Source organism: Mustela nigripes, chromosome 3 (genome assembly GCF_022355385.1).
Source record: "Mustela nigripes isolate SB6536 chromosome 3, MUSNIG.SB6536, whole genome shotgun sequence".
Classification (NCBI taxonomy): Eukaryota; Metazoa; Chordata; class Mammalia; order Carnivora; family Mustelidae; genus Mustela; species Mustela nigripes.
Window position 1 is genome coordinate 14,462,801 of NC_081559.1, and position 22,991 is coordinate 14,485,791.

At 34.9% G+C, this 22,991-nt stretch overlaps 1 protein-coding gene across 9 annotated transcripts in view; it reads left to right on the plus strand.

The window, feature by feature from the left end:
* Positions 1-22,991, plus strand: part of NBEAL1 (neurobeachin like 1) — a 197,873-nt gene that overhangs the window by 83,043 nt on the left and 91,839 nt on the right. For all 9 annotated transcript variants that reach the window (XM_059393241.1, XM_059393243.1, XM_059393236.1 and 6 more), the window contains 12 exons: positions 271-403; positions 1,018-1,137; positions 3,031-3,334; positions 5,665-5,750; positions 10,138-10,227; positions 13,691-13,859; positions 14,318-14,451; positions 14,894-15,053; positions 15,159-15,261; positions 15,806-15,962; positions 17,881-18,039; positions 20,137-20,296. In XM_059393241.1, coding sequence (XP_059249224.1) covers positions 271-403; positions 1,018-1,137; positions 3,031-3,334; positions 5,665-5,750; positions 10,138-10,227; positions 13,691-13,859; positions 14,318-14,451; positions 14,894-15,053; positions 15,159-15,261; positions 15,806-15,962; positions 17,881-18,039; positions 20,137-20,296 — 1,775 coding nt within the window. The remainder of the gene's footprint in view (positions 1-270; positions 404-1,017; positions 1,138-3,030; positions 3,335-5,664; positions 5,751-10,137; positions 10,228-13,690; positions 13,860-14,317; positions 14,452-14,893; positions 15,054-15,158; positions 15,262-15,805; positions 15,963-17,880; positions 18,040-20,136; positions 20,297-22,991) is intronic.

Consider the following 22,991-nt stretch of genomic DNA (forward strand, 5'->3'; position numbering starts at 1 on the left):
GAATTTTGAAGATTTGCAAGTTTATCATTTTACTGGAATTTTAATGGAATTCCACTCAATGTGGCTACCTTTTATAATTTACTAAACCATTAAGCCCAAAAAAGATTTAAGAATTATCTTTCAAGCAAGACTGGACTGATACTTGGCAATAGAATGTAAGCCACAGCATTACTGATAAAGATATTCATGATAACATGGTTTTGTGTGTTTCAGTGATGATAAAGCCGAACAACTGATTTCAAAAGTTCTGATAATATATATTTTTGTTAGCTTCTTTACAGGAAGTGGCATGGGTTTTGAAGCTTTTATTACCCATTCAGGTATGTTGGTTGTGGCAGTGTGCACAAAAAGAGAATATGCTACAGTTATGCTTCCCGACCACAGTTTCTGTGATTCCCTCTGGGTAAGGTTTTAGGACATCACATTTAACTTTCTGGTTCTTTGCTTTAAAAACACATTTGGTGCATGTACATCAGGATTTGTCTCCTTTTTGAGAGTTGATTAATTTTTACTTTAAAATTCTATGAATGTTCAACTTTATAAGGAAGTTAATATCACTTTCCTCATCATTATAAATTCAGCAGGAGTAAGTTTTCTCCTAAAAAGTTAAAAGGAAATGTTATCATTCCTTTCAAGTTTTCTAGAATCAGATTTGATTTTGAAATTAATTTAAAATGAGAACATAAGTTATTGAAAACATTGCATTTCCGTTGCATAAGGTATAAATTGCTTCTTATTAGAAAAATTAATTGTAAAGAATATTCAGACTTGGGAAATGCAGAGAAGATACTCTGTTACAATTATGTGTAAATTTCTAGAACAGATTAAATGTCTTTATAGTACTACAGAAAAAATTGTCATTCACTTTAAGAACAAAATTTTAACCAGCATTTAATTATCTTAAACTCAATGTTCTACTGTTCACACAAACTAGTTATAAAGTACTACTCTGAAACAGTTGTCATTTCAAAGATTTAATGTAATTTTAGTCTTTAAATGTATATTTTACTTTATTAGCACAACATAACCATTGTTCACATGCCTGGAAAAAGACCCTTTGGTCAGAGCCTTGTCTTTATCTATGACAATGGACAGCAGAAGGTCTCTGCCCCTCTCAGATTTCCTGCCATGAACGAAGTAAGCACATCTAACTTACTCTTTTTTTTTTTTTTTAATTTAAATTCACTTAATTAACATATAGTGTATTACTGGTTTCAGAGGTAGAGTTCAGTGATTCATCAGTCTTACATCATTCACAGTGTTCATTACATCACATGTCCCCATCGTTACATCACTTACCCCATCGTTCCCTCCTTCCTCCCCCTCCAGCTACCCTCAGTTTGTTTCCTATGATTAAGAGTCTCTTATGGTTTGTCTCCCTCTCTGGTTTCATCTTGTTTTATTTTTTCTCTCTTCCCTATGAGCCTCTTTTTTGTTTCTCAAATTCCTCATATCAGGTAGGTCATACACTAATTGTCTTCTCTGATTGACTTATTTCGCTTAGCATAATACCCTCTAGTTCCATTCACGTCGTTGCCAATGGCAAGGTTTCATTTTTTCTTGATGGCTGCACAGTATTCCACTCTATATGTATATAAAACACATCTTTATCCATTCATCTGTTGATAGACATCTGGGCTCTTTCCATAGTTTGGCTACTGTGGACACTGCTGCTATACACATTGGGGTACATGTTTCCCAACAGATCACTGCATTTGTATCTTTGTGGTAAATACCCACTAGTTCAGTTGCTGGGTCATAGGGTAGCTCTGTTTTCAACTTTTTGAGGAATCTCCATACTGTTTTCCAGAGTGGCTGCACCACCTTGCATTCCCACCAACAGTATAAGAGTGTTTCCCTTTCTCTGTATCTAACCTACCCTTTATGGGACCCATTGATTGAGAACTTTTATAAAATTTCAGTTTAATGTAGAAGGTTCTGTTTATTTATTATGTGCCCATGAATTTTAAAGTGTTTTCTATATTCTAAGATATAGTAAGTTAATATTTAATAATATCAGTCTATTATTATTAGAGGAAGTCAGGCTTAAAATAGGAAAGCCAGAGAAATTGAGTAGAGCAGAACAAAGGGTCATTAAGTAAAGCTCTCCAAGGGACCCCTGGCTGGCTCAGTTGGAAGAGCTTGGGACTCTTGACCCCATGTTGGGTGTAAAGTTTCCTTAAAAATAAAATCTATAAATAAATAATAAATCAAGCCCACCAAGTATACAAAATACTTAGAGACTCTTTTGTTGGACTCATTTCTATTCCACTGAATTTGAATTAATAATGAAGAAACTTTAAACCTTTACATATTATATTGTAGTCAAATATAAGATGGAATTTATTTACTGAGATAATTCTTAACATTAGTATAAATGTTTTTTGAGAATTCTTAGATGATTTTGAAAGAGCCTTTATTGAAGATAACGAAATTATTTCCCAAGTTCTTCTAGGATTCTAGTAATTTCTTTTCTTTTTTTTTTAAAGATTTTATTTATTTGACAGAGATCACAAATTGGCAGAGGTAGGCAGAGAGAGGGGGAAGCAATGAGGGACTTGATCCTAGAACCTTGGGATCATGACGTGAGCTGAAGGCAGAGGCTTAACCCACTGAGCCACCCAGGTGCCCTGGATTCTAGTAATTTCTAGTTGAAGTTCATCCTGATGCTCATTATAAGATAACCTGTAATTGTATTATTATGCTAATGTGTAGTTTTTAAAATAAATTTTAAAGGGAGAAAAGTAGTAATTTCCTCTATTTTAGAATATAGTAAAATAGTGGAAGTTTTTTAAAATACTCATTGAAACGTGAGTTATAAAAGTAATGCATCGAAATCCCGTAGGCCGAAAGTAATATCTATAATGTATAGATATGCACACGCACACACATTATGATCCAATAAAATTAAAACTTCCAGTTTTATCTTCCATCTATCTGTTTTCTTTATTTTATGTACTATTTTATTTTCAATATCAAGATAGAGATGTAATTAAAATTATGTGATTTATTTTGTTTCTTAATTTATAGCCTTTTATTTCCTGCTGCATTGGTTCAGCTGGGCAAAGAACCACCACTCCTCCACCTTCCCAAATCCCAGATCCACCTTTTTCTTCCCCCATTACCCCTCATCGGACATCATTTGGCGGAATTCTGTCGTCAGCCTCCTGGGGAGGAACACTTGAAAAATCAAAATTGATTACCAAATTGATATCAGCTGGAACCCAAGATAGTGAATGGGGCTGCCCCACATCTCTGGAGGGTCAGCTAGGGTCTGTTATCATCTTCTTTGAAGCACTACAGCCTCCTCAGGTGAAGGCATTGTATTTAGCAGGTGAGCATGTATAGTCATACTATTTAAACTTAAATAGTCTTTTTGTTGCCTACATATATTTTGAACAATATATTTGATCTGAAGAGTGTATTAGTATTCGTAATGAAAGCTGAAAGGGAAAAGAAGCCTACTACATTCCATGCCCCCTCCCTCCAACTTGATTAGAATATTATTGACATACAACAGGTAAGTTTAGAAAATACAATGTAATGATTTTATACACATATATATTACAAAATGATTACCAAAATAAGGTTAGTTAGGACTTCCATCCCTCACATAATTACAATGTTTTACATGTGTGGTGATAACATTTAAGATCTACTCTCTTAATAACTTCTTGGGGTAAAATATAGTATAGTTAATTATAGTACACCATAGTTTTTTTGGTAGGCATAAGTAAAGCAAACGTTTAGGAAATTTTTTTAAAAATTTATTTATTTGACAAAGAGAGATCATAAGCAGATAGAGAGGCAGGCAGAGAGAGGGGGAAGCAGGCTCCCTGCTGAGCAGAGAGCCCAACATGGGGCTCAATCCCAGGACCCTGAGATCATGACCTGAGCCGAAGGCAGAGGCTTAACCACTGAGCCACCCACGCGCCCTAGGAAATTTTTTAAACATCATCCATAATAATGTCTGTATTAGTCTGTTAGGAGTGCTGTAACTACATACCACAGACTTGGGTGGCTTATACACTATTTCCTTACAATTCTGAGTGTTACAATTCCAAGATCAAATTTCCTTCAGGCTTGGTTTGTTGAGAACTCTCCCTGGCCTGTGGATGGCTACCTTCTCACTATGTACTCACATGGCATCCATCTTCACTTGGTGTATGTACAAAGAGAAAGATATCTATTCCTCTTCTTATAAGGGGCCCTTTTGACGTCACTTAACCTTAGTTACCCTAAAGACCTCCAAATATAGTCAAAAAGAGGGTTAGAGCTTCAACATATGAGTTTGTGGGGGGAACATTTTTCAGTATATAATATTGCCAATACTTTTGACAGATTTTAATATATCAGTGAAACAAAATATAAACCTGTATTTATAAGAAATCATATGACTGATTCTAAAATCATGTGAGTCTTGTTCTAAAACTTGTCATTTTTATAATTTATTATTAATATACCTGAAGAAGTGAGAACAGAAGAATTAGGAGACCTTGGATAAGATTATAAGCTAATTTTGTTTTGGCTTTTTCCTTTCCTTTTGGCTGTGATTTTAAAGATACACACTGATGGTTATTATTGGATCATAACTATTTTCAAAATTCAAAACCTCTAAGTATTCATATATATTAACTGCAGAAGAGCTATTTTATGTAAAATAGGAGTTTTGAGGTGATTGGGACTGCCCAAACTTTGAAAGTTTATATTAGAATCTTATTATTACTTTAAAACTCACCAAAGTATATGAAAGTGCTCTATAATCTAAATAAACTTAAAGTTACTGAGTCATTTAGTGTAGTCATTATAGCTTATATAGTTTGGATTTTATTTTCATAATTTTTCCAACTTATAATTCTACTCTTATAATAATTATTTGTTGTATAGTCTTCATAATGATTTGAATGGCTGCATAATAGTTCATTGAATCCATATTGCATGATTTACTTAGGTTGTTTATAATTTTTAATTTGATATAAACTTCAGGTATTAAATGAGATGAACTATTTGTACTTTTGGTGTTTTTCCTTATTTGGGTGGGTTTACTTATGATAAATTCCTAGGATAAATATTCGGAGTGTTAGAATTTTGGCCGGGGGTGGGGGGGCTCTCAATAATGTTGCCTAATCAGTTTCCAAAAGGTGTATACAAAATCACAGTGCATACTACTAAAATGTAGGTGATGCTAGTTTCACCACAGACTCATTAACATGGAATGATCAGTACTGTTTCCTCCATTTTTGGGGGGAAGATGGAACCTTGTTGTAATTTGTGTTTCTTTGATTTTTTTAGTAAGTCCTCTTATTTTACTGTTCGATTTCTATGTTATCTATTCACAGTATTGGTTGATTGTTTCGCTCTTCCGTCACATAAATTTAAATTACATTAGATAAATTAATAGGTAAATTTAGTTATATTTGATATTAGTTTTTTAATATCATATAAAATTTCCTTTCTGTATTGGAGATCTAACCACCCCCCAGCTTTTCTAGGTTTTAGACAAACTACAGGTGGTATAAAAATAAAGTTCATTTTGGCTAGTATGTTTTAACTGTGTTAAGTGGCTTGAAACGACTTAATTTTAAATTTTATTCTAATTACACAAACCAAGGTGGCCATATATATTCAGTGATGTTTGTGTATATGTGTATAAATAATTTTCAGGTCCAAACTGTTTAAGCCCTTGGAAATTTCAGGAGTCCGACATGGGTGACCTGCCGGCTAACATCCTTCTTCACTACACCGCAAAGGTGAGTGTAAATGCATGGCGTGTGTCTAGTTGTGATTATCCTGTGGGCTACAATTCCTTTCTTGTTCCTTTTGTCATTTCAATGGATAATTAAGAAGGACAGACTTGAATTTCCATTAAAAAATTATTAGTTTTCAAAAGAAGAGGAAAAGCAATAAAATTAAAGTGCAGTTCTCAACTAGGATTCAAATGTTAATCATTATGTCATCCCAGTAGTATGAGTGGGAATCGGGGTGGGAATTTTTACTAATGAATTGACATCAGTAAATGAAACCGTTTAAACTTTTTGTTATCCTACTTCTTTGGAAGGAGAGATTAAACAAAATTATGCTCAACATATTTTTGTTTATTTTTTAAATGTAATGCAAGAAAACAAACCCCCAAAAATGGAATGTTTATTTCAGAAGGAGGAAAAAGAAACTACGTGTATGCATAGCATGTGTTGTCCTTTTTCCTTCAAAGAGCCACCTGGTGACAGTGATTAAGGTCAACAAGGGCTGAGGGAAAGATCAAATGTAGAACTGGGAGGAAGAAAAAAAAGTGGCATAAACAATATTAGTTGTCTTTGTTATACTAAATGTTACGTTGACCCAGAAAGTGCTTTTTGTGAGATTATACACTGTAGAACTTTTTTTCTAGTTGAGCCAGCTAGTACCTGGTCATAATTTAATATTTTGAATACTTATTTATTATATTTGGCCTAATAAAAATTACCTATCATTTGTATTCCCCTAACTTTTTTTTTTTTCTTTAAGATTTTATTATTTATTTATTTAACAGACAGAGATCACAGGTAGACAGAGAGGCAGGCAGAGAGAGAGGGGGAAAGCAGGCTCCCTGTTGAGCAGAGAGCCTGATGCGGGGCTCGATCCCAGGACCCTGGGACCATGACCTGAGCCGAAGGCAGAGGCCTTAACCCACTGAGCCACCCAGGCACCCCTTCCCCTAACTTTTTATTTTAATTAATTTCAAGCCTAGAGAGGTTGAAAGAATGGTAAACTGAAATCCTATGTATTCTCCATTTATTCACTAATTCACTAACCACTAACATTTTGCCATACCTGTTGACTTTGTCTCCAGTCTTTTGTGAAGGCAGATTGACCTAACTATTAGGCACTTTACTCCTAAGTATTTCTGTGTAATCATTAACCTACCCAGGAAAATTATGAATAATTTTTGTACTATATGATTCATTCAAATTTTCCCAGGTTTTCCCAAAAATACTTTGTTTAGCCTTTTCAAAACTTAAATCTGGATCAAGGTTCATGCATTGCATTGGCTATAATGTCTCTTGGGCCTCCTTTTTTTTAGTGTTTGCCTTTTGTAACATTAACTTTTTTCCAAAGATATGTTTGTCTGCTGAACTAGGCTTTATTTTCTTGGCAAGAACTATATCATATACTTATTTTTACTCAATTATAAGTAGATAGGAAATAATTGAATTTAATCTCACTAATGTATTTGGTAGCATGTTCTAGACATGTGATAGCTAATGGAATCTTTTTGGCAGTATGGTTTTCATATTCTTTTTTCAGATTTAAACTTGAAAACATTAGGTTGAATTTTTACAGTTGGAACTTCCAACAGTAAAAAATCTGTAATTAGAAAATAGCCATTCTTGTTTTTCTTCAAGAAACTCAGATGACAAATATATACAATAAAGAATTTCTTGGAAGAATATTTCTTGAAAATGGTGATAAAATCATGATACGAGGGTTCTGTGTTTAACAGAGTTTTGGAGAAATGTATTCTGTATATCCATTTTTGGAGATTGATGATACACTTGAAAAATCTTGTTAGAATCCTGTTAGAAACTAGTTTACTTTTATTTTATCCTACTTTTTCACCAGTTATTTGAGCATAGAACATGTTCTATTTTTTAATCTCACTTACTAACAAATGCTAGTCTGGGAGGAGCTGCTCTAGAGGATTTTTCAGACAGTCAACAGTTCTTCATTTTTGTACTCAATTGTAGGAGTTGTCAAACCATCCATTGTTGGTAATTTTTTGAGTGTCTTCTCCGAGCCAAGAATTGTGCAGAACTTTCAGGATATAAAGATGAATAAAGTGTCTGACTTTAAGAAGCTTATAACCTAACGTGAAGTAAATATGTAAAAAAAAAAAAAGTGCAATATAATTTTATGAGCATTTTTCATTTTAGTTACCATTTATTGAGTATTTACACTATATCAAGCATTATGCTAAATGTTTTACATGTATTGTTTCACTTAGCCTTCACAAAAATCCAAGGGTTATATGATATTACTTGTGTCTTTTATAAGTAACTTGCCTGGCCTCATAATTGTAGTGAGTGGTAGTGCTGGATATAGAATTCAGCCTATTTAATGCATATCCTTAACCTATACAATATTTTTGTGTTGGAATTAGGTACAAAATACAGTGAGCAACAAAGGAGAGAGTGGTTGGTTCTTTCAGAAGGCTAGAAGATGATAGAAAAGATGGTTTGATTTCTGTTTTAAAAAGCAGAGTTGAGGGGCGCCTGGGTGTCTCAGTGGGTTAAGCCGCTGCCTTTGACTCAGGTCATGATCTCGGGGTCCTGGGATCAAGTCCCGCATCGGGCTCTCTGCTCAGCAGGGAGCCTGCTTCCCTTCCTCTTTCTCTCTGCCTGCCTCTCTGTCTACTTGTGATGTCTCTCTGTCAAATAAATAAATAAAAATCTTAAAAAAAAAAACAAAACAGCGTTGAGGAGGCATGTGCCAGGCCTAACAAGCAGCACCTTCAAAGGCACATACTGTAAAACTGGGATCTACATATATTTGGGTTTAGGGCACTTAGTAAGCAGGCACTAAGAAGAGAAGATGGCAGGAAATTAAATTAGAGGGCACATGGAGGCCAGATGATAGCAAGCCTCCTATGCCAGGCTAACTAGGCAGTGCACAGGATTTTGAGGAGAAGAACAAAATATAATTAGGTTTGCATTTTAGAAAAAAGGTCTGAAGCTGCACTGTGAAAGTTGGATTGGAGGGATAGCAGATGGGAGAGGCAGTCATGCCATAAGGAGTTTTACTGTGTGAGGACAAGTCGTAGATACACGATACCCAAACAAAGGTTGTAATGGGAGAAAAACATTTCTGTCTTGAGATTAATATAGTTTACATTGGGTTAACTGTAAACTCCATTTACATTTGTTTTATTAAAGCATATTTTCTCAGTTGCTTTAAGAAGAAAATAACTAATACATCATTTGTGCTACAATTTATAGGGTTTGGGGGTTTTTTTTGTTTGTTTTCGGGGGGGGTTTTGGAATGGTGATTGGATTCAAGGATACTTCATTATCTGCAAATTCCCAGATTGAACATGAAGTTGTGTGCTTTATAATTCTTTATGGAAGTTAATAAATTTGACAATACAAGAACATGGAAGAAAATAGTGTCTTATGTCTGTGACTGGATTTTTATAAATTGTTTTGTGATTTCTGTATCACATTTTAACCATGTATTTTATATGTATCAGTGAAATTATGCCTAGCGAAATACTGATCGGAATAAAACACAGACTTTTTTTTTTTAATATTTTATTTATTTTACAGATGCAGGTCACAAGTAGGCAGAGAGGCAGGCAGAAGGGGGGTGGGGAAGCAGGCTCCCTGCTGAGCAGAGAGCCCGATGCCGGGCTCCATCCCAGGACCCTGGGATCATGACCTGAGCTGAAGGCAGAGGCTTTAACCCACTGAGGCACCCAGGTGCTCCCAGAACACTGAACTTTTTAAAAAGCCAAAAATCTGTTTGCATATAATTGGCTTAAAACTTCTCTATTTTTAGTTGTTTTAACTTAACAGAATTTAAAAAAATTATTAATTGAAGTATAGATGACACACAGTGTTACATTAGTTTCAGGTGTACAACATAGTGATTTGACAAGTCTACGTTACGCTGTGCTCACAAGTGTAACTGCCCTCTGTCAGTCACTGCACATCACTGATGCACACCACTGACTGTATCTCCTTTGCTTTACTTTTTATCCCTGTCACTTTCTCATTCCGTAACTGGAAGCCTTTATTTTCCACTCCCCTTCACCTGGTTTGCCCATGGCCCTCTCCTCCCCTCCCCTGTGGCAACTATCACTTCGTTCTTAAAGAGAAAAAATTTTAAACTATGGTGACTGGTGAGTAAGTTGCTGCTATAGCTCATCTGTCAAATGGTATGCAGCAGTGACCTGCTTTTGATGAGTGAATGCTTTAGAGTCTGGTCCCTGATTCTTTTAAAGGACAGTTAGAATAGTAATACTAAACTTCATATTGTAAGCATCTTATCCTTGACTATAATATATACTCTTTTAAATTATGGTGAAATGTTTCACTTATAGTTAAAATTATGTTTTGTCCTCATTGTGCTTAGCTGTTTGCCATATTTTCCTTTTATTCTTAGGCCTGCAAAAATTCAATCTGTCTTGATTTATCTACTAATTGTTTGCATGGAAGATTAACAGGAAACAAAGTAGTGAACTGGGATATTAAGGTAAGTTAATGATGAGCTACATAATATGTAAGTTTACTGATCCTTTTAAAGAGTTTATCTTTTGGGGCGCCTGGGTGGCTCAGTGGGTTAAGCCACTGCCTTCGGCTCAGGTCATGATCTCAGGGTCCTGGGATCGAGTCCCGCATCGGGCTCTCTGCTCAGCAGGGAGCCTGCTTCCCTATCTCTCTCTGCCTGCCTCTCCAACTACTTGTGATTTCTCTCTGTCAAATAAATAAATAAAATCTTTTAAAGAGTTTATCTTTTAAGCACCACTGGATTGATCTGAATAATAAATCCCGGTAAAAATTTTTGCTGGCAAGATAAACTGTTGGAAGTATAAACAGATAGGTAGTTGAATGATTAATTTGCTTGAAACTTAGTTACCTCCTTAAACCATGTCATGAATTTAACAGTTTCCTTAAGAAGAATATACTGCCTTGGTTCATTGCTCCACTTTTAAGGTATTTAATCCCTAAAACTGTGTGGTAGATTTCAACCCCTCCTAACCTCTCAGGGACTTCATTGATTATCATTTTTCTTCTGTATTACATACTTCTGTCTGTGGTCTCCTGTTTGTTAGCTTTGAACACAGATCTTTTCCTCCATGTGACTAAAGATGAGAGACTTTTCCTCTTCCCCGCATCCCTCTCTAGCTATCATGACTTGTCTGTCTTCTTGATGTGCCTCATATGTGTGTGTCAGTTGGACATAATGTCTTCGGTTCTATCTAAGAGACCTCTTTATTTTCTAAGACTGAGTTAACCGCTTTTGTCATGAGTACCTGTAACACTTTATCATTTCACTTATTGTCAATAGTGACTTGCTTGATATTTGCTCGCTTTGATTCTCCAGTAGTCCTTAAGAACTTTGAAAGGACGTACCACAGCTTTTTTCCACTAGTGCATTTTACAAGGATATGCGGTAATGTTGTTTACTAAATTGTTAAATTAATAAAGGTTATTTAGATTAATGTCAAGTTAACTTGACTTTAGAATTAATGTCAAGTTAACTTGACTTTAGAAAGTCAAGTCAGAGATACCCTATTTCTAAAATATAGCATTCCCTTGCAAGTTACCTTACATAGAAATTATAGCCTAAGTAAAATTAAAAATATAAAAGATAGTTATAAGGCAACTTGCTGGTAAATTGACAAAAAAAAATCATATACACACACGTATATACATATATATATATATGTGGGGTTTTTTAAAGGAATTTATTTATTTATTGTAGTGAGAGACAGAGAAAGCACAAGCACAGGAAGGGCAGAGGGAGAGGGACAAACAGATTCCCAGCAGGGAGCCCAGTGTGAGGCTGGATCCCAGGAACCTGAGATAATGACCGAGCCAAAGCCAGATGTTTAACCAACTGAGCCACCCAGGTGCCCCTCTTTTATTTTCTTTTAAACACTTATTTATTGAAGAGCATGCACATTCAAACAGGGGGAGGGGCTAAGGGAGAGGCAGAAAGAGAATCCTCAAACTGAGCTGAAATCAAGAGTTGGGTGCTTGGGACGCCTGGGTGGCTCGGTTGGTTGAGCAGCTGCCTTCGGCTCAGGTCATGATCCCAGCGTCCTGGGATCGAGTCCCACATCTGGCTCCTTGCTCTGCGGGGAGCCTGCTTCTCCCTCTGATTCTGCCTTCCACTCTGTCTGCCTATGCTCGCTCTCGCTCGCTCTCTCTCTCTCTGACAAATAAATAAATAAAATCTTAAAAAAAAAAAAAAAAAAAGAGTTGGGTGCTCAACGGACTGAGCCAGACAGGAGTCCCCCAGATCCCTTTCATCTTGTAGTCCATTAACACTGATTGAATACACTTACTGTTTCAATGGAACAGAGGTAATTAGAATAATTCTGCCAGTGTAAAATGAATCTATCAGTTAATGTTAGTCTTGTGTTATTCTTGTGGTATAAAGCATTTTTCTCTTTGACTTTGAGATGAAACCACTTAATTTTACCTGTTAAAATAGTAAGATTTATGACATTTGTCCATTCATAAGTTAACTTTTGCTGTGACTTATAAGAGTGGCCTTATAAGGCTAGTTGCATATCTTATTTATATATAGAAAGTGGATTATTTTTGCTGTACATTATACTTGAAAATCAAAGTAGTTTTTGGTGCCTTTGAGTTATAACTATGGGAAATTAGGGCGCCTGGGTGGCTCAGTGGGTTAAGCCGCTGCCTTCGGCTCAGGTCATGATCTCAGGGTCCTGGGATCGAGTCCCGCATCGGGCTCTCTGCTCAGCAGGGAGCCTGCTTCCCTCTCTCTCTCTCTGCCTGCCTCTCCGACTACTTGTGATTTCTCTCTGTCAAATAAATAAATAAATAAAATCTTAAAAAAAAAATAACTATGAGAAATCAAATGGAATAGAATTAATAAGAGAGTTCATTGTGTTTTTTTCCTTCAGAAAATTATATTTTACTTTTTTGTTTGTTAGTTTGAAGAGCTATTTTTACTAGTGTCAGAGATAGAACTTAGTGATTCATCAGTTGCATATAAACCAAGCTCTCATTCCATCAATGCCCTCCTTAATGCACATCACCCAATTACGCCATTCCCCCACCCAGCACCCCTCCTGCAACCCTCAGTCTGTTTCCTAGAGTTCAGTGTCTCTTACATTCATTGTATTTTTATACTGCAACAAAATCAAACACAAAAATAGTTAAATGACAACTGAGAAAAAAATACTTGCCATCCAAAAAGTTAATTTGCTTGCTATTACCTTAAAAATCAATATGAAAAACAGGCAAAAAGTATGAAGAGGGTTCTTTAATAAATGAAACTCAGTCTAGGTGGCAGATCAGAACATTTTAGCAGTTAATGTTGGCTAACCTTGGGTAGTACCCGGTTTGTAAGACACTATGCACTCATTTATTAACTTAATCCTGGTAACGACTTTACAAAGTGGGAATTATTAATAGCCTTATTTTACAGATGAAAAAATGGAGACCAGAGAGATTAGTAACTTGTTAAAGAATATGGACTGTATTTTGTTAAGCTATGCAAAATAGTCACATTGAACTTTGGTTGAAACCACCCACTTCACTTTTTTCTTAAGTAAAAGGAGAGGAGTCAGTGATATTTCTACCACCAAATGTATTTTTTTCTTCATTTATTTTGTTGTTCATTATACTTAATTGCCTTTGACAGTTGTTTCCTCTTATTTCACTCGTGTTATATTATAAAGTCTACTTAATGGGGTCAAATTTAGATTGCCTGTGTTTGGAATCCCTAAACTTTGGAAAACAAAGGTGCAGTAAAAATGGTCAGGCATAGTCTCAAGTATCGACTATGGTGACCCCATGGCTATTCTTGAAAGCAGCTGCCCAAACAAGGGTTCCTTTAGCTTCGACATTGTCTGAAAGTTTAGCAAATTATAACTTCATACATGCTTGTGTGAATATTAAATGACAGAATTGTGCTTGTTTTATAAAATTATAAAATTGTAATTGTCCTTTTTCAGGACATCATAAACTGCATAGGTGGATTAAATGTATTGTTTCCTCTGTTGGAACAAATCAGCCACTTGGGTGAAGGACAGATTTCTGAAGGAATGAATGAAAGCACAGTTTCTGAATTGATAACACCTGTAGAAGGAGATTGGGTTGTACTGACCTCCACGAAGGCATCAGGTATTGAGATAAAATTAATACAAGATAATCATTGAGAGATTTGGTTATTAATTGAAAAATAGATAAAAATGTCTTACCACCGTTAGGAAGAAACTTAACCATTTGTAGCTGAAGCAGCCCACTCCTAATTTTACTAATGTAATTCAAAAAGTTCATAATACTTTAGTCAAAAAAATTAAGAAGTTGGTTTTACTCTTGACTATCCTTAATTTGTACTATTAGTGGAAATATGATAGAACTGCTAAATTTATGGTAATGAAAATACCTGCATGTGTATGTAGGTATGTGATATGCACTCACTGCTTTTCTCTGACACTTGCATTCTGCAAGTGACCTTGGAAGCAAATTGCTCAACCAAATTTTTTGTTTGTTACAACACTGTTCTCTAACATAGAAAATGTGATGTAAAAGTGATTAGAGTAATTATGATAATTAAAGACATGTTCACAATTCCTCAGAGTCAAGATTAGAAAGGAATTTAATTGCAACATTTATCTTGATTGTGAAGCACTTTATTCAAAGACATCCTATCAACCAGGACAATCTTACTCACTCCCATGGAGTTGCCACTCTTGGTGCCTTGCTGCAGAAGGTGAGCTTGTTCAACATTCGAAGATATGGCCAATGATTGTAATTAGCAATTTGTCTTTAGGGATTTTCTTCTTACTAAGTAAAATGTTTTTTTAAAAACACTTTTGTGGTTGCAGTTATATTAGTGGACATATTTTTATTTCACAGGCAGATTTTTAAAACCTACTCTGAATCACCTTTTTACAAGAATTACTCATCTAACAGTATATAATCTTTGATATGTAGGACTTTGTTTATATTGGTATTTGGGATATTTGATAAATCTAAGACTGTTTTGGAAAAATATGTTCTAATGTACCTTGGTAAATTAAAGTTTAAGTTTATATTTTTATAACAAAGATTCTCATATTTAGATGTTCTAAATTAATCATTTGAAATTAAATGTAGCTTAATGATAATTATTAAACTGAAATTTACAGGACCCTCATCTGTTTGGATTTCAGGTGCCAAGCTCCTTGATGGATGTTAATGTACTGATGGCAGTTCAGTTATTAATTGAACAGGTGTCATTAGAGAAAAATATGCAGCTCCTGCAGCAAATGTATCAATATTTACTCTTTGACTTCCGTATTTGGAACCGTGGAGATTTTCCCTTTCGAATTGGTGAGAACAGTCGTTGGATCAAATTTTACGTTTGTTTTAGAAATTTATAACTACCTGTGAGGTTTTATTTTAGTTATTCATTTAAGAGTGAACTTTGTATTTTAGGTCATATACAGTATCTTTCCACCATCATCAAAGACAGCAGAAGAGTTTTCCGAAAGAAATATGGTGTGCAGTTTCTCCTAGATACACTTAGGATTTATTATGGGTATGATGTCCTTGCTCCTTCTCAGTTTGATGTTGTTTTCTGCCTACTGCTTGCTTGGAATGTCTAGATTATTTATTTTCCAGAAATTCTAATATCCTTTAACTTCAGAAAGATGATGCAGAGGTTAAGATGATGAACAATGGATCACGTAGATTGGGTTTGAATCTTGTGTTTCATTAATTGTCTGTCTGTAGGCAACTTACTCAACTTTTCTGTGCTTAAGTTTTCTTGTCAGTGACAAAGAGACAATAAACCTGTGACATCCTATCCATTTTCAGGATTAAACTAAATGTATTAATAACATGTAAAGCACTTAAAACTGTGTCTGTTACCTAGTGTTGTTTAAATATAAGCTGTTTTAACTATATCTTTGTCATCGAAACCCAAGGTTTTCCTTAAAAGGAAAAAGAAAACAAAGATACCATGAATTCTAATAGTTACATGGAAACATCTTTTTTTAAACTAAGAATTCTTTTGTATAAAAAAAGTACTAAAATGTAAACATTTTAAATTTCAATTCTTGCACTTTTACTTTCTCTTTCAGGAGTGATTGTAAATACAGTGAGCTGTCTCTAGATGACATTCGAACAATAAGGACTTCTTTGTATGGACTGATTAAATATTTTCTGTGCAAAGGTGGAACTCATGAAGAGATACAGAGTATTATGGGTTACATAGCCGCTATCAATGAAGAAGAACAGGTATTTTGCTCAAGAAAAATCTGTTTTTTCTTTTTCACACTTAAGTTGCTATATCATCTTCTTTTGAAATTACACATATATTAAAAATATTTTAACAAGATGGAATTGGGAGGGAGACAAACCATAAGTGACTCTTAATCTCACAAAACAAACTGAGGGTTGCTGGGGGGAGGGGGTTGGGAGAAGGGGGTGGGATTATGGACATTGGGGAGGGTATGTGCTTTGGTGAGTGCTGTGAAGTGTGTAAACCTGGTGATTGACAGACCTGTACCCCTGGGGATAAAAATATATATTTATAAAAAATAAAAAATTAAAAAAATATATTTTAAAAGTAAGATGTTTATTATGTAAAATATAGTATTTTGCAGTTAAAGAAGTAAATTTTTATTTCCCAACTGAAAGTTAAATCAAATAATGGATGGTGATGCAATAAAATATTCTAGTTAGCTAAAAAGTAGTATCTGAAAATAGTTGTTTGGCAGTTCTGAAGCCTTTTTTCATAGGTCACATAATGTATATTTACCTGTCATCAAAGATACTGGGCAGATTTCTGACATGAATTTTAACATAGGTTCTGAAAAATTTTGCATAAAGAATAAATTATATTTCTATTTTTATATACTTTTACGTACATTTCTCATTTATACCTCAGAGCTACCCTTTAAGAAAATAGTTCTCAATATATGGTTCCTGACCAGATTTACCTGTCATAAATGCACACTTACTGAACCACGCCTTCCAGGTAGTTATGGTGCATGGTAAAATTTGAGGACCACTGATGTTAAGTATACAGACTAGGAATCAGTCTTCCCACTTGCGCATTTGGAAGTACTTTTCAGATAGATTAGTGACTTAAAAAGTTATACAGCTGACAAACATGGGAACAGAACACGGGTATATTTACTGCTATTTCTCTGCTCTTTCTGTATACCACTCTCAGCACCAAACTTGAGTATCCTTAAATTATGCTGATTCAAATATTTTGTGCTCTATAATGAAGTATTTGTTGTGTACTCAGAGATTACATGACTTCAAAATTGATTTATATAAATGAGTTAACTTAATCTATTTCCCCATAAAGTTAGACTACTTCAGAAGCTTCTTTTGGGGCATCTGAGTGGCTCAGTCGATTAAGCATCTGCCTTCGGCTCAGGTCATGATCCCAGGGTCCTGGGATCAAGCCCCACGTCAGGCTCCTTGCGCAGCAGAGAGCCTGCTTCTTCCTGTCTCTCTGCTGCTCCCCCTGCTTTTGCTCTTTCTCTGTCAAATAAATACATAAAATACTGAAAAGAAGAAGAAGCAGCAGCAGCAGCAGCAGCAGAAGAAGCTTTTTATTTAGAGTAACCAGTAGTCTTATTTCATGATAGCTGTGTTGTCACCCACTGTGATTCATTGCCAGTGATATTTTCTTGGTCAGTTCAGTCAAAGAGGTATTTATTGAATGCTGATTATACACACAGAGTAATACTAGATACTATAGGTATGTTATAATGAATGAATTAGCATTCTTTTAACCTAAAGAAACAAGGGTGGATAAGAGAGGTTTATAAATAATTATGAAACAAACAAACAAAAAGAGACTATGACAACAGCTATAAGAGAGAAACAAAGTCCTATGAGGTTTTCATAGAAGAGTATTACTGTTGAGAAGACCAGGAAAGGTTTTATGGAAGACATGGTTTTTTATGTGGCTACAGCATTATACATATGGCCCAGCAGGTGAATATTCATATTGAGAGGATCTACAAAAGGAAATAAAGCAGAATGGAGGTAAAAGGCATGGCTATTTCAGAAGACATCAGATCATTGAGTTAAGCACTAAAACATTGGGGTATATAGGATTTAGTTTAAATATGACTTTATTTGTACTTCCATATATAAGTGTGGTTGTTTGTTTTGTGTTGTTTAATTTTAAAAGCTCTTTGGAATTTTGGATATGCTCTTCAGTCTCCTCCGTACCAGCCCAACTAGAGGTCAGCTTTTCTTGTTGCTGTTTGAACCAGGAAATGCTGACATACTTTATGCCTTGCTGTTAAATCAGAAGTACTCTGACAGACTAAGAGAAATCGTTTTTAAGGTACAAACATTTTTTAAGCATCTTTATATTTGGGGACATTTGTGAGTATATGAATTTACTTGTAAATATCCATTTTATGAATGTAAATTCTTTTTTTCACGTCTACTTTAATTTTAAGTTGTTGTAGGGTTGCCTGGCTGACTCAGTAGGTTAAGTGTCCAGCTCTTGATCTTAGTTCAGGTCTCAGTCTCAGGATCATGGGTTCAAGTCCTGTGTTGGGCTCCATGTTGGGTGTGAAGCCTACATTAAAAATTAATTAATTAATTCTTCAGTTTGTTTTGATATGTATTTCTCCTATTTTGAACATTTAAAAACTAATTGTATTGTAATCTGATCAGTTATTTAGTGGAAAATCCACTTTGTTATATCAATCTCAGTATAAAACCTCTTATTTCCATTTTTTGCCTTCTTTTAAAAAACATTTTTTTATTTGAGTATAATTGATATGTAATGTTACAGTAGCTTCAGGTGTACAATGTAGTGATTCTGCAAGTTTATGCATTATGCTGTGCTCACCACAAGTGTAGGAACCATCTGTCACTATACAACCTTATTATAATACCATCGACTATGTTTCCTTTGCTCTACCTTTTATTCCTGTGATTACTCATTTCATAACTAGAGGTGTGTATCTCCCACTCTCTTTCACTAATTTTGTCTCATTTCTCTTTTGACTTACCATGGGTCTGTGTGGCAGGTCAGACATTTTAGCAGTTAATTATAATAACCAACCTTATGTAGCACCCACTATTTATCAGGCAGTATACATTCTTCATATATTAGCTAACTTAGTCCTGGCAAAAACTTTACGAAGTTGATATTATTAGTCCCATTTTACAGATAAACTGAGGCCAGAGAGGTTAGTAACTTGTCAAAGGATAATGAATATATTTTGTTAAGCTATCCAAAGTAGTCACTTTGAGCTTTAGTTGAAGTCATCCACCTCACCTTTTTTGTTAAAAATAAAAGAGTTAGTCAGGACACCTGGGTGGCTCAGTGGGTTAAGCCTCTGCCTTCAGCTCAGGTCATGATCTCAAGGTCCTGGGATCAAGTCCCACATCGGGCTCTCTGGTCACCAGGGAGCTTGCTTCTCCTTACCCGCCCACCTGCTTCTCTACCTACTTGTGATCTCTGTCCATGAATAAATAAAAATCTTAAAAAAAAAAAAAGAGTTATATTTCTACTTCTCATGATTTATTCTGTTCATTATGCCTGATCGCCTGTGACATTTGTTTCCTCTTATTTCATTAGTGTTACATTATAAAGTTTACATATGGGGTCAAATTTGGATTGCCTCTGTTTGGAATCCCTAAACTTTGGAAAACAAAAGTGCAATAAAAATTACCTGGCGTAGTCTCTCATGAGTATTAATTATGGTGACCCCTGTGGCTGCTTTTTAAAGTATCTGCCCAAACAAATGTTTCTTTATGGAGATTAAATGTTATTTGTTTAAAAATGGCCTTATATGGATTATTCATCATATTATTCTGCCAAAATTACCCTTTCCATAGGGTTTCAGTATGTCACTTTTAAAACATTGATCTCACTTCAAAAAGTATGGAATTACTAACTCATTCTCACATTTTGGCATATGGATGTGTTGCTTCACAAGATGTTTCCTTGTTCTTGACAATTATTTTGATAACTCTTATATAAATGTTACATAAATGTTCGATAAATCACTAGATGTATCTGGAATATCTTTTTGCTCTTTCACAACATACTTTTGTTTTTCATGGAGGCTGTAGGGTTTGTTTCTATCTAAGCCTTAGCCATTAAAAAGGAAGTTTTATTTCTTTGATCTGCAACACATGTAAACACGGGAAACACATGTAAACACATGTAAACTACAGGTTTATATATATTAATTATTTAAATACAAATGCATTTTAGTTTAATCTTCTTAAATCCATTTTTTAATAAGAGTATGATATGGAATATTCCTCCCTGTTACTGCTGGGTTTGTTTGTTACACTTAAGGAAAAAATGATTCTCCAAAATCATGCTTGTACAGTAACATTATATTTAATATTAACTTAAGTGACAGACTGTTCTTAGTTCTCTGTATTGAGAAGAATATATTACTGTTGTGACCAGGTTATGGAACAAATGTTGAAATGCACAAATGTTTATGAACGAAGTAAACAACGTATTCGGCTCAGAGAAGTTGGCTATTCAGGATTGGGACTTCTTCTTAATGAAGCACCCATTAATACCTCTCTCATTAAAAGCCTCACCAATCAAATTATAAATACAGGTATGATTAAGGCTGATAATACTGATATATTTAAGAAATGTTCTTCGTAGTAGCATAATTCTATTTGATGGTTCTCAATTGTTTTTTTCTAAAGAGTTTTTTTTACCCCTTCCTCAGGTTACTTTTTAACTATTTATTATTTGATTCAGCAGGGCTTTCCTTGGGTACTATTTTTTATTTACCTTTTTTGTTTTTGTCTCCCCAGGGCATAGTAGTACCTTACTTGGTAGGCTTTCAATAATTATTGATTCATTGATTAGTAAATAATAGGGTCCTCTCTAATAAGAAAAGGATTCTAGAGAAAATAAAGAAAACATTTTTTTTTTCTTTAGGGGGCTTAAATCCTTAATTTCAGATATTCTTTTAGATATTCTTTCTTGTTTCTCTTTTTTTTTAAATAAAACTTTTTTAGTACTTACTATAAACTGTAGTGTTTATGTCAGATGCTAAGGGTTCAAAAGGTATAAGTTAAGGTTCTTTGTTTTGAATGGTTTATCTTCTCATTGATAAGTATATAAGATATAGGACATTTACATAAAAAGATAAATAATAGTACAAGATCAAAACAGTATGGATGGTGTGTTCAGGCAACTAAAAGAAAAGAACAGTTATTTAGGGCTTACTCAGGAGACTGTCAAATATTCTTTTTTTTTTTTAAAGATTTTATTTATTTATTTGAGAGAGAGGCAGTGAGAGAGAGCATGAGCAAGGAGAAAGTCAGAGGGAGAAGCACACTCCCCGTGGAGCTGGGAGCCTGATGCGGGACTCGATCCTAGGACTCCGGGATCATGACCTGAGCCGAAGGCAGTCGTCCAACCAACTGAGCCACCCAGGGGTCCCAAGACTGTCAAATATTCTAAATCTATTTTCTTCATAAAATTTAAACATCTGTAATTCTTACTTTATTTTTTTAAAGATTTATTGATTTTAGAGAGAGTGCATGTGGGGGAGGGTAAGGAAGAAGGAAAGAAAGAGTCTTCAAACATACTCCCCGACACAGGGCTTGATCCCAGGACTCCAAGATAATGACCTGTGGTGAAATCAGGAGTTAGCTGGTTAATTGGCTAAGGCACCTTGGAGCCCCTCTATAATCCTTATTTTAAATGAGACAGTTATTTCAGTACTTATATAACTATTTCCCACAGTTCAGTGTTCGAGAAAGAATTTGAAAAAGAAGAGGATAGCTGGAAGCATCACAGTTCTTGATTTCAAACTATACTACAAAGTTACAGTAATCCAAACAGTATGGTACTAGCATAAAAACTCACATAGACCAGTGGAACTGAATTGAAAGTCCAGAAATAAAACCATGTATATCTGGTCAACTAATATTTGACAAGGGATCCAAGAATACTCAGTATGGGAAAAATAGTCTATTCAATGAATGGTGTTAGGAAAAGATATTCATATGCAAAAGAATGAAAATGGGGCCTTATCTTACACCACTCACAAAAATTAACTTGAAATGAATTAAAGATTTAAATGTAAGCCCTGAATTATATAACTCCTAGAAGAAAACACGAGGAGGAGGAGGAGAAGTACTTACATTTGTCTTGGCAATGACACCAGAAACACAAGCAGTAAAAGCAGAAATAAACAAGTGGGACTTTATCCAACTAAAAAGCTTCTCCACAGGAAGAAAAACCATAAACAAAGTGAAAAGGCAGTCTATAGGGTGGAAGAAAATACTAGTGAATCAAATATCTGAGAGGGGATTAATTATCTAAAATATGTAAGGAAATCCTACAACATAGCAACAAAAATCCAATTAAAAAATGAACAAGGTACTAGACACATCATTGGAAGCAAGGGAAACAAAAGCAAAAATGAACTATTGGGACTTCATCAAGATGAAAAACCTCTGTATAGCAAGGGAAACAATCAACAAAACTAAAAGGCGGCCTATGAAATAGAAGAACATACTTGCAAATGAGGGTTAGTATCCAAAATCTGTAAGGAACTTAATAAATTCAACACCCAAAAAACCAAATAATCCAGTTAAGAAATGGGCAGAAGACATGAATAGGTATTTCTCGAAAGAAGACATCCAGATGGCTAAAAGGTACTCAACATCACTCATCATCAGGGAAAGACAAATCAAAACCATAATGAGATACCACCTCACACCTGTCCGAATGGCTAAAATTAACAATACAGGAAACAGCAAGGCTGCAGAGAAACAGGAATCCTTTTGCATTGTTGGTGGGAAGGCAAACAGGTGCAGCCACTCTGGAGAACAGTATGGGCAATTCCTAAAAAAGCTAAAATTTTATAAATTCCTACTTAGGAATGTATGGCAGTTCCTGAAAAAACTACCTTATGATCCAACAATCATACTTCTAGGTATTTACCCAAGGGATACAGAAATAAAGATTTGAAGGGGTACATGAATCCCAGGCTTATAGCATTAATATCAACAATAGCCAAACCATGGAAGGAGCCCCAAAGCCCATCAACTGATGAATGGATAAAGAAGATAGTGGAATACTAGTCAACCATCAAAAAATGAAATTTTGCCATTTGCGATGACGTGGTTGGAGCCAGAGTTTATTACGCTAAGTGAAATTAGTCCATCAGAGAAAGACAAATACCATATGATTTCACTCATATGCGGAATTTAGGGGGGAAAAATGGATGAACTTTCAGGAGGGGGAAAGAAAAGAGATGGGAAAACAGATCATGAGAGACTCTTCGA